Source organism: Limanda limanda, chromosome 19 (genome assembly GCF_963576545.1).
Source record: "Limanda limanda chromosome 19, fLimLim1.1, whole genome shotgun sequence".
Lineage (NCBI taxonomy): Eukaryota > Metazoa > Chordata > Actinopteri > Pleuronectiformes > Pleuronectidae > Limanda > Limanda limanda.
The window spans coordinates 17,155,708-17,168,635 of NC_083654.1; the positions used below are offsets into that span (position 1 = coordinate 17,155,708).

The 12,928-nt window shown below is 43.6% G+C and overlaps 1 protein-coding gene across 2 annotated transcripts in view; it reads left to right on the plus strand.

The window, feature by feature from the left end:
- The window catches only part of LOC133025994 (oxysterol-binding protein-related protein 10), a 50,399-nt gene that overhangs the window by 20,051 nt on the left and 17,420 nt on the right, over nucleotides 1–12,928 (plus strand). Inside the window, exons 5-6 of one of the 2 annotated variants that reach the window (XM_061092800.1) lie at nucleotides 2,667–2,864; nucleotides 9,221–9,461. In XM_061092800.1, coding sequence (XP_060948783.1) covers nucleotides 2,667–2,864; nucleotides 9,221–9,461 — 439 coding nt within the window. The remainder of the gene's footprint in view (nucleotides 1–2,666; nucleotides 2,865–9,220; nucleotides 9,462–12,928) is intronic. The other variant, XM_061092801.1, reaches the window with a different exon arrangement.

Here is a 12,928-nt window from a genome sequence, read left to right on the forward strand (position 1 = left end):
ACACGTGGGGGAAAAAGAAGCTGTTTCTGAGGCTTTTCCCAACAATAAACCTTTAGGCCTGAAACAGAATCACTTGACACTTTTATCTGAAAGCAACTTTGAACCAAGGTTGTTCCTGAACAGAGTGTGTAATTGGTTTTGTTCCCTGTTGTGTAGAACATGACAGGTCAGCTGACTGCTTTCGACCCACGCTGCCTCACGTGGGCCGAGTCCGCCCCCCCGCTCGAGAGACCACAGAGCACCTGTGAAGAAGAGACAGTGTTTGACCACAAATTGTACAATGGATTACAATTGGGGTCATAAGTGTATTTAAAATTTTAAATCGGAAAGGCAGATTTCACAGGTTTGACATTTAAGTCGACTTGTCTGAAAACCAGATATTTTATTACTACTCCTACTGCTAAGAATAATAATATTAACTTCTTACAAATCTTTTTTCCTTTAGTAACGTAAAATCTTTCTTCTTGGAGACAAGTCGCTTGAACATTTTTAAAACAAGTTTCTGCTATAAACTTGAATCCACTCTTTTTCTTCACTTGTTTGATGATAATTTTAGTTTTAAAATGTAAATTTAGGCGAATGACTTGTTCAGAGGGAGTTTTTTTGCGGGGGAAAGAAATACATTTATATTCCTTCTTCCTGACTTTTGAGCAGTGGTGGATACTCACTTGTATTGAACCTTTAAAACCCTTTCAAATAAAGGGAAAAGGGAATTACTCACAGCAAATGTTCATGCTGAGACCAGAACCTGTGACGTGGGGTTGCAATCAGGCTTTGCTTCTTTTTAGTCACAAGCTCCACAGTCTACAATGACGAGCCCAAAGGAGCTGGACCCCCTGCGGTGTGATGTGATTACACCTCACTTTTAGTTTATAGCTCTTATATTCTCTGCTTTGCTCGCACTTGTACTTCTCCACCTCTGTCCTCCCTCTCATCGCTGCCCCTGGTTTCCTCTTCCTCTCGGTCGGACGTCTTCCAGTTTACGGAAACTCTCGGGGCTCTTTGCCAGATTTGGAGGACAAAACCTCAGAGTGTCGATCTGTTCTCAGCACGGCTCCTTTTCTGCTTACTCACGGCTCGTGGCCCAAAGCCTCGCACAATACGACAGTGTTCTCTCATGTAAGCTGATTATTTTCCGTTAAAATGATTACACAAGGACCCACCTACTGTAACTCACTTTATTTACTGTTTGGCTGCATCTAATCTAATCAGGAGAATGTTCTTATGCAGTTATATTAACCTCCGACGCTTATATTAACATGTTTGTATAAATGTGATGTTTTTGCCACACAAGAACAACTCAAACAAGCAGAATAACAATGAAGGTATTATCCCAAATCATAATGTGACATGTTACAACCGCACATTGGGCATAGATTGGATTTTCTTGCCTTGCTGCAGAGCTGCCAGCGTTTCTGCAGAATAACTAATGCGAGTTGTGTCCCTCTCGGTGAGCAGTGCGCTGGGGTGGAAGCTGTTTATTTGATCCATTTTATTCTCACGGCTGCAGTGACCAGACCTCTGTGTGTCTTCTGGAGGATGAATCTCTGGTGGCTTTTCCTGTAAACTAATGGAGTGTGAGGACGGAGGAGAGGGAGAGAGGTACTGGTCTGACACGGCTCAGACCAGTACCTCAGCGGGTGGAAGAGGAAACAGTCACACTGGCAGTGCAGGAGGCGTCAGCATGAAGGATGGGATGTGACTGCTGCTTTGGCACAGAGAGAAACAAAACAACATAATGGATGACTCGCTCTTTGTTGGAACTTTTTTAAATAAAACTTCTCAATTCTCTGACCTAGACACTGTTATAATCCATCAGACGTAGCTGCACAGGGCAGGGACAAATGTTTTGGAGTAAAGACTCCTCAGGGGACACATTATTGGACTTTCTAGGGATTTGTAAGTTTTGTTTTATATCTTAAAAACATTCGTTCAACCTCTCACCTGCAGCTCCGTGCACGTGTACTCACGTGCACAGTGACATCACTGCGGCTACAGTTTCAGAACACATTTATGACCACGCAGGAGAAACTTTAAACAGAAACCCACAGTTACACCCAGCTGTTAAGTTGCTCTTTAAGTCATAAAATCCTTATGTAATGAACCCTAACCCACCTGAGTTGCATGTATAATAAAAAAGAATAATTAACTTCTCTACATTGAACCTTTGGATATAAACTTTATAATAATCAGAAGAAGAAATCATTTTTATTCCAAAAAATGTTTCTAAACTCTTGACTTTCACAGAGTATTTGTATTTACACACACATATACAGTGATACAGGAGCATAAATATGATTACATCTACACAAATAATTTATTAATAACAATTCTATTAATGCTGCTCGGCTATCTTCTTAATTGATTTATTGTTTTGTTTCTTGAAGTACTTTCCTCAAGGTTAATAAGCAGAATATTGACGATCTGCCAACTCTAAATAATTATTGTTAGCTTCATAGATTTTGCATTATTTAAATGTTATTGTTTTACAGTGAAGGGCAGCGTCTCTCGTGAATCCGAGAACCAAGAAGAATGCTAGAGGTTACTATTAGCCAACTAATGGCTGATATCAAAATAGCTACTAGCACTTTATTTGTTGACCCAACATTAATAGCTCATGCTGTTGCTGTTCATTCACCCTCTCCCTCCCTCCATCCCTCCTCCAGGGCTACTCGTCCTCCGGTCGGACCCGTAGCTTCTCCCTGCTCCCCCACCTAACCCCATCCTCATCCCCGGGCTCCCAGAGGCACCTGGTCCCCACGCCCGCACCCGGCAACATCGTCTCCATCACCCACCACAAATCTCCGGCTGCGGCTCGGCGGGCCAAGAGTCAGTACCCGGGTCGGCTGCTGGAGGTCAAAGAGGTGGGTGTCGAAAAGGAATGACGGTTGTCTGCACAGTGTGAGAGGAAACAAGCTGAGGCAGCGTGAATGGACAGTTGGTCTCATTTTCATTATTAATACCCGTTAAGATCACGTTGTTATAGTCACCACATCTGCTGCTGAGATCTGGAAAAACAGCCACGTTGTCTTTAGGTCACCATGGTTACGTTTCAGCATGACATCCAGTTGCTTGGTGCCTGTCCAGAATTAGAATAAAGTGTTATTTGAACAGATAATGGATAAAGTGTGGACCCAGCTTGTCCTCAGTGACTTCAGCCACACAGCTGCGTTGCAGTTTGTCCCTCTGGTCTCAGGTGGGACTGTGGTGCAGTGAGTTCAGCAGATATTTCCAGCGTCCTGGCAGCCTTGACTCGGACTGCAGAGCGCCCACCTTTAGCTTTGTTGGCATTTCCGCGGTATGCAGTACATCAATAACTGCTGAACATGTCTGTGACAAGAGGGACGAGCTGGTGGAGCTTAGGCTGCAGATTCAGGGTCCGTGTGGTGGAGAGTGTGTTCAGTCATCAACATATGAGATGAGTTGGCAAAGAAGATAAACTGTGAAGGTGATGAGTGGAGAGAAGTGACTCAGCTCATCCATATGGAACATTTCATATTATTTACTCCCTGAATGAATATGGAGCAAAGCTTGTGGAGTTTAATAGTTTTTGCCACGATTTCCAAGAGTTTAAACATTTATAGTTGTGCAAGCACATTCGGAGTTATTTAAAAATAGGTCACCAGACCTGTCAGTTGTGGTTAGCACTTTGTCCTCATCTGCTACATCTGTACAAACTCATCACAGTCATTCACTGCTCTCTGCTGATCTCCAGAGAAGATTGTTTTCCCCCCCGTCTCCTCCTAATAGCCTGTCTTCATTTGGGCTTTGGTGATTAATTACGAGAGTTTGGACCAGAAGGCAGTCGAGAGAAAAAGATACAGAAACAAATATATGTTTGTGTACCTGGCCGGAAAACTGCAGATCCATCAGCTGCAGTGCTTTTGCTTTCCCCCTTTTTGTTTAGAGATGAAATGTGGTTTTCGGATCGTGACCGGGAAGCTTGTGTGTACCTGGCCTTCCTGAATTATGGAGATGAAATGTCCTCACAGGTGAAAGAAGCAAGGACCGGGAGAGACAGGAGGCTTTCTAAATGTAAAATACTTCTGCTGCTGTAAACTGTTGGTGCAGATGATGAGAATACAGGTTGACGTATGATCCTCTCAGGAGAAGCAGCAAACCTTCACATTTCAAAAGCTGGAACCACTGGACGTTTGTCTTTGCTGAATAAATGAAGGAGATGAATACATATGTGTTTGTGAGACAAATTGTTTCAGCAGTAATTACCAGAATAACTTTGTCTTCTTAAGGCTTATTTATGCTGCCTTTACATACAAAATGTAAATCTTCAAAAACTGAAGAAATTAACGTAGAGTAAAGACAGAAGGCTCCGTTGGCTTTTCTGTATAAATATCAAATGTTGACTATAAATTTGTCTTTGGTTTAGCTCTCTCTCTCTCTCTCTTTCTCTCTCTCTCTCTCTCTTTGAGGACCTGCCCGGCTTCCACTTGTTAAATTCCCCATTCGGATGCGTCACGCTGTGTGTCTGCGCCGCTCTGCTAAGAATATCTCCCCTAAATGATTCACTCTGTGGCAGAAAGAAAGAGAGCAACCGGCTATCAATGTGAGCGGAGACTAATTCCTCACCTCTCAGGAGCAGCGCCCGCCTCCCTCAAACCGACCTGGGACAGTTTGAGTAAATAGCGAGCAGATGGTTTGATCATTAAGCTCAACAAACACTCCGGTGCACACTGATGCCTGTGTTGTCTCGGCAGACAGAGACAACGAAGCCCCTCTGTGATTGGGCGATTCATTTTTTCTGTTCTGCTTCACGTTTCTTTTCGGTCCAGACGAGCTCGGCTGCCGCTTCCTGTGACCTGATTCTTATCTGGGATTTAGCTCCTCTTGTCATCTCTCGCTCAGCATCCACCGCTCCCCCTGCTTCGGCCTCCCCTCCTTCCTCTTGTCGTTTGTTGTTCTCCTTCCCTTTATTCATAACAGGCTCATAAACTTGTGTGACGGGTCTGGCAAAGGGCCGGGGGGATGCTGGAGTCTGCTTGCACTGTGATTAATACACCACTGGTCACAGCAGAGACCGGAAACCTGCAGCTTGCTGATTATCAGGCGATTTATCGTCAAGCAGAAGATGTTTTGTGTTATCCATTTTATTTCCTGGTCACTGTTGCTGATATAAATCATAAACACCACTCTGGTTCTTCCTGTCCAGCGGCTTCGGTCGTGCAGGGAAAGTGTTTCTTGCACCTCAGTGAATCTCCACAGGATCTCCCTTCTCAGATTTGTCCTGTAGATCCGTCCCTGCAGCGCTCGCTGAACCAGGCAGAGACACAACGAGAGACACCACAGAGTTGGACTCCTCGGATACGTGATTGTTGTTTCTGAGTGTTCACCGATCTGAGGCTCAGCTCGAGGTGTTAGAACAGCAATAACAAGAGGCACAATAAGGAACCTTATAGCTAAGTTCATAAAAAAATATGATTAAGCTTGGTTTCAGTAATAATAATCCCCGTTCAAACTAACAACCCTGAAAATGCACATCCCCCGATCATTCACCTAAACAGGAAGTAGATGGCAATGATGAAATGGAAGATGAGGGATTTCTTTTCCTTGACTGATGTGAGGTGGAAGTATTTTGCCTTCACTGCTTCTAACGAAACATATTTGTTCTTTTTGTTTTTCCATCTTGGGAAAACAGCAATCATTTCTTTGTATCATGCTTAGATGCAAGTGATCTAAAAAAGTTCAGTCTCTGTTAGAGTGGAAAGAGGGATTGAGGATACAGATATAAAAGTGTAAACCACCAGAAACCTTGTCACTGGTTTTCCATGGGGGCTTTCATCTGTTGTGTGTTGTTTCCCCGATTCTGTCACTTGTGTTTCTGACGCATTTGTGACGTCGAGCATGACTCACCCGGGAAGAAAGTCAAAAAGGCAATCTCCTCTTTTCTCAATGGGAAAAGAGTGAATAACATTTTAGTTTCTAGTTTAACCTGTATTTGAAAAAAACATTTTGGTGTAAAACAGGTATAATTGTATTGTTTCTGGATTTGGCTTCATTTTAACGACTGTGGTCTAAAACATTATAATTACTCTATACCAGTACAAACATACTGTTGTTATGTGTGTTTGAAGTTGTAGTTAAGCACAACATACTTATGCAATATATGTTTTGTGATCATAAATATTCTAGAAATACAATTGAATCTATTCTCCCTATACGTTTAAATCAATCATAATACAATTGTGTTTATTCTTTAGGTTTGCGTACATTGAATTTGATTCAAAGTCCATTGAAGACTAAAGAATATTCCTCTATATGTTTGAAACAACAGATTTCACGCTGACTTCTCTGTAAAGCAGCAGCACGTTGCCGTGGTTTTGTGTTTCGTTATCACGTTGTTGTCGTGCTGTCGCCTTGCATCTGTCTGTCCGTCCCTGATGCATCTGTCTGTCCACTGAGTGTGTGACAGTGGGAGTCAGACCACATCACTGTCTCTCCTGCGCCTGCTTGTCACTGCACAAACTCATCAAACGCCTCCTGGTGCAGCAGCCCCACTGGGCACTTACTCTGCTGCAGCCGAGCTGGATCACTGGGTTAGGCTATTTCTGGAAGCAGCACTGGTCCTCCAGAGGTGTGTGTGTGCGCGTGTGTGTGTGCATGTCTATATGTGTGCATGTGTGTGTTCTATATGTGTGAACAACACAACCAAATTGCCTGTACCGTCAGCCCTCTGAGCTTTGTGCTTCTTTTATAATCATGTCCACTAGAATAACCATTGCTTTAAAACCAACTAAAGAAATGTGTTTTGTGTAATATTAACTCTATCACAGAGAACAACATCAATTCAAAACTCAATTTCTATGCATTTACTTGTCTTTTTTGACATTTATGAGCTTGTTTGTGTTGTAATATAAGGAAGAAGGAACTAGTTTTATGCAGAACATTTATTAGGAGTGTTATAGTGTGGTGGATTGAAGGTGACTCTTGTTAAAGGCTCATTTATGATCTTCACCTGCTGACAGCTTTACACTCAGGACCTGTAGAAGGATTTATGTTGTGTGTCCTTATTCTGTCAGGTGTTCTAAGGGATTGAACCTTATTTCACATTTAGCTTTTACTCTTTAGAAAATTTCAGACTTTGTTGGTTTTTCTCCTTTTTTCCGTAGCGATTTATCTCTTTTCATCTCGTCCTCTTTATCTCATGCTTGCGTCTCTCGGACTGATAATCCTCCACTACAGGCGTTTTTCATGCTTCTGGGAAAATGTCATGTTTTGCTTCTGTCAAGAAAAGGTGTCTCAGTCTCATTTTACTCTGCACCATAAAAACCCAGTGAGCTGTGTTATTTTTCGACTATGTTATATGGTTGCATGGCAACACACTTTATGTACTGCCACCCGCCAAAGGCCACTTTGGAGAATATAGGCAGCTCTGATTTCTGGTATCATTAGTCAAGCACAGATGCAGTTATACATCCTCTAAATCTAATTCATCACACATCAGTGTTATGTTGCATGATGCCTAGGATACAGTAAATGAGAGTTTATACTTTTAAATAGAGATGTTCTCTATCAGCATATAGAGAGACACCTGTATCAGACACCAACTGAATGATACAGTGTGTTTTCACAGCTGTACTAACGCTGTATGGAAGTGATGCTATCATTGTTGTTTGGCCTCAGGTTATTAACTTTATCAGTTTTCAGTCATAACTTGCAGTCTAATATAGATGTTGGCATGTGGAGGACCTGTCGTTATTTAGACTGAACAGGTTGATGTGAAAAGTAGCTCTTCACAAAATACCTGAAACAAATGTCATCATTATCCGATTTGTAATAAGCCTTAAAGGTCCACATCTGTTTCGATCTTATCTTCCAGTCTGATTTTTATTAGAGTTCATTTTTCATGGTGAAAACATCCAGAGTAACATCTGGATCCTAATTCCCTCGTCAGCTGCACGATCCATAGTGAATGTTCCCATCATGAATATGTTATGAAGCACTTATTATCTCACGCTGCAGCAGATTGGTCAGATTGAATTCATCACACTTGCATGAGAATTGTTATATGTTGATGTAATGGAGAAATCTGTCACGATATAAAGTAAAAAGGTAAATTATGACATTCAGCCGCGTGTAAACGCCGTCAATACAGTAAAATGTCTGTCCACCATTAAAAAGCCACGTCAACATCTGTCTCATAGCTTTATATACGAAAAAGGCCTGTGTGAAAATGAAATAGCGCGTCAGGATTATTTGAAGGGCGGTGAGGAAACGATAGGGGATCAGTTCGCTGAACACCAAGAATCTATTTATAACAAGCGACGGAAACAAAAAGTTGAGCTCCGTATGCCTGAGGAGTTTAACATCCGACCCCGGTTTAATTAGCAGAATAATTGGACGAGCTCGGTGCTTTTGCTAAAAGAATCTGGCTTCACATGAACGTCTCTGCCACATAAACACGCTGCTCTCGGCGGCTCGGAAACTGCTCTGTGTTCTGATGCAGGCAGACAGATGTGTGCGACTGAGGTGCGTGTGGAGGACGAGTTCTCGTGAAGCCATGCAATATTAATGAAAACAAGATTTCCAGGCTGACAAACAACCCAGATTCATTAGGCCCGGGAGAAGCTTATCACCTGCGAGCAAGGACTGACTTTGTATTTTTTTTACTTTTGTGATACATTTAGACTCTGCTAGGTTGAGACACATTAATAATTCTCAGAGTGAGAGCATGTGGGGAAGTTTTATTATTTATTATAGTTTTGGCGACACAACAGATGGTTTTGTGGATCAGTTGACGTCAGTGTTGAAGACCACAAGATGCCACAAGAATTAATGTTATGTCGGGTATAATAGAAAAAGTATGGACCAGTGGTTCTTTTACTATTAGACATAACCCCCTTGGGATGAGGAGCATAGATTATTATTGCTGCTTTCAGACCTGCACTGAACATCAAGTTTCTGGAGAGGCCTTTTGTAAATTGCAAAAGTCAGATTCTTCTGATCCTTCTCTGCCAGCCCACTCGTAAAATCGCCAGGAGCTGTCTGAGTGCTGTGCAGAATACAGCAGGAAAATGTGAATTCACAGCGAGCGAGTAGACGTGTTTATGATGTTTCTAACATGCAATGAACTTGAAAGTGGTGGAAAAATAGGGGCAAAAGTCCAGAGAATGTCCAGACCCACTTTTCCTTATGCATGTCTGAAAACAGCTTATGTTCACATGAGTATGTGTTTTTAAATACTGTGCATACCTGTTGTACGCAGGTGATGTGCCAAGCCGAGGGCCAACAGAAGAACCTGGTCCAGTCCATTGACTCCTTACCCACCAAAGGCCCCCTCTCCTGCCTGGACCAGGACCTGCTGCTACTCAAAGCCACATCTGCCGCCACACTGAGCTGCCTGGGCGAGTGCCTGAACATCCTCCAGCAGAGCCAGAGCCACAGCCAGGCGCCACCTCCGTCTCAGGCCTCCCAGCGAAACCACGCCGACCACGGAGCCCCCTCCGGTGAGTCTGCCCCGGGCCCCGTCCCAGTGCTGCTACTGGAGCCCCCGACTCCTCCATCCCCCCTGTCCCCCTTGTCTTTCCAGTGCCCTCCTCCAGATCCCAGTGGCAAGGGCCAACTGGGGCAGCTGAACTGGGGCTCTTGTCCCTGCCTGATTGGTACAATGAACTTCCATGTTTGTAGCAAATGTTGTTGAACGTTGCATTTGAGTGTAAATTTGTTTCCATTTCACATTTTTCTCATAGTTTATAATTGTCTGTGCAGTTATGTGTTGTGTTCCATTAAGTGTTGTCCCTTCAGTTGCATTGAAAAGCCAGTAACTCCTCCCAGATGGTTGTGCCAAGTTCAAGCATGAATGTGAAGTGTGTATGAACTTCTCCTCAATGATAATGTTTACAGAACCTTTGAAAGCATTTCAAACTGTGACCTTACGTGCATGTCGGAAAAAAAAATCAGGGTTACGTGTGAATGGGTGAAACTAATTATAATGACGTATACTATGCACTTCTGAATCTCCTCCAAGGATTACGTAATATGCCAAAGGAATCCACACTGGTGCCTAAAATGTCGGAGCTCTGCCTTGTTTAACCCTCTTTGTGCCAGGTCACGATGGATCCAATAAAGATGTTTCGATTTAAACCATTTGAAGCCTGAGGGTGGTTCTATTGGCATAACACCAAGGATTAGGATTAGCAAAGTGTTCCCTAAAGCAGGAAGGTAGAGCCAGAATACAGGTTAAGTGGAGATTAAACATCAGGTGTCGGAACTATTCTCATTCTTCCAAGTACAAAAGAACATTTTTAATCAAGTAAAAGACTCCTGGTTACTGTAAATCAACAGCAACAGAAATATTTTCTCCAGGATCCAGTAGTAGAGTTGATTTAAAGGAATATTCCACTGAAAATCCTAAAGCTCAATTCATGCTTCTGCGTCGAAAGCTCTTTCTTTTCTTTGTTGGAATTCTTTAAGAAAAAGTAATTGCTCTTCAACATCTATCAACTCACTGAAGTAAACAGAGACGCCTGAGAATTTGTAAATATGCGAACTGGAAACCAGAAGACACCAGCATAGAAATTCTACCACCCCTAGTGTTTCGGGTGTGTAATTGCAGCATGTCTCACACACACCTACGCACAACTATAATTGTTGGGACCCATGCGTTAACTATGTGCGTAGCTACGGCGTAGCTTCAAGCAGAAGCATGAATTGGGCTTAATTTGTCTAGGTTTGGAAAGTGGCTCTATAGTGTTTATAACTTGCTCCGATACTGTGCGATGGCAAGCGTAGTGAGTTTGGATTCACAGCTGTTGACAATGGATCCTACGAGAGTCATTGGAAACCATTGTTATCGCTGTGAATTCGAACTGATGCCAACTGTTTTCCTCCCAGTTAGCAAACTACAAAGATTTCAGAGCCATCTTTTAAACCCCTACAGGTTCCTGATGAATGTTGAGCGTAGTCCATCCATGACTTTGAGATGGTGTTTTGGGGATCTGGGTTTGGTTGGGTGCTGGATCCCATCCAGACTCTGCTGGTCCTCACAGTTTGTTGGTCTTCTCTTTGCACCAGCGACCCCCCTGCCCTGTGCCTGTTCATCAGACAGGGGGTGGTGTGGAGTGGGAACGCCGGGCCGCAAGTACAAACTTCTTTCCTTCCGCTGCCTGGCTGATAAGTCCTGTGGGGGTCCAGCTGCTCCCTGCTTCCGGCATGTACCCCCCACACCCCAGTGAGGAGTCTTTAGCTAGGATCCTCGGTTCAAGGGTAACGTGGTTCACTGGCATGGGCAGCATCCAGATTTGCTGCAGCTGATAAAGGGAGTGGCTGGCTGGTCGGTTTGTTGGTTGGTTGGTTGGCTGAATGGTTTTGTTACGACCACACGGGAAAGCTTTGCCACTGCATGGGCAACACAAGTCTTTGGTAGAGAGCCGAGCATGAGGTCGGACTGGGTTTGGCAGGCACGTTGGTCCCTCCTGGCTCCTCTCAGGACAGAACCAGCTTGTTTGTGTCGGCTCGAGAGAGTCAAGGACCTTGAATGGATCTTGCCACCAAAAACCTGCCAGCAGTCACAAACCAGACCAGTGAGGGAGGATCTCTGCTGCTTGCTCCAGCTCTTTGTGGATCCCTCCTTCCCCCTGTTATTGCCCTAAAGAGCTTGAAGCCCAACTCTCCACCAACCGCACACATTTTCCTTTAAAGGACTGAAAATCCATAAAGGAAATTTACTTTGCAAATACCTTCTGTTGCAGCCCAACATAAAGAATTTAAAGCACCATGAGAAATTGCGAAAAGGGCAAGAAGAAGAAGAACACGTAGTGTAAGAGCTGGATCACAAAATCTGAACTGGAAACATCTACTGCATGAATGTTTGTCTCTTCACTGTTTGATCTGCAACAGCCTCTGGATTCACCTGCATGCTTTTTATCCAATGACCCAGACACCCCCCCCCCCCCGTCCCCCTAAGCTCACTGAATATTTCTTCTTCTGGTGCTTCATTGTTACATCTCCGAAAACGTAGATGTGTCTGTGATTGTATTTGTAAACCAGCCATTTGTGTCCCTTTTTTATATCTATATCCTGAAATGAACTCTCAGGAATCCATTAACCTCCAAATGTCTTGAGAATCACATTTTCAGAGAAATACCTCAAACATTCAATTTTCACTGTACTTCCAGCTCACTCACACACCACAGAGCCACTCGAGCTCACGTCTCCGCTGATCCGTTTCCAGGTTTCTGTAGCGGCGGGTTCGCTAACACTCGTCGTGTTCCCATCGCTCAGACTGTCATTCGACTCCAGCGCCGGCCTGAGGGCAGCTGCAGCACCCCCGGTGGAGGCAGTCGGGCCTCGGGCTCGGCAGCGTCCTGACTCGTGTCAGCGCAGCTTGCTTCTCACTAATGGATATTAAAGAAACCTCCCGGTGCATTAGACTTTTAACCCAATTTCGGTATTGGGATTGGAGACGAGAAGGGGCCTCGGGTGCCGTTCCATTAGCAGCACTCTGAAATGGGATCTACTGCACAGTCGCTTCAGAAAGTACTCAGACCCCATCTCCTTCGGCGCACTTTATTTATTGTGTTGTGAAATATGTTTTTCAGGGGATAACATTGCATTTCTGCCCACCACTCTGGATCCTGGGAATTTAGACATGATATATCTCTTGCTCACAGAACTATTCAGACCTTTTTGAGGATGCACAAGGAAATAACTACAAAGCTTGTAGACTTTCCCATGAAAACTTTAAGGGTGTTAATAATCTTCATTATGGGTTATGATGGACAAAAGGGTCATTTTATCAACTCCCAGTTAAATCTACAATACAACTTTTGCCAAAGGAGAAGAGGTCTGAATTCTTTATGAAGTTGCTTTATGAAAAACAAACATTTAAACGCCATGAGTTAATTTATAGATTAGAAAAGAAACATTATCGATCACATGACAAGACAACGGCTCTGAGCTCGTAGTGCTGCTC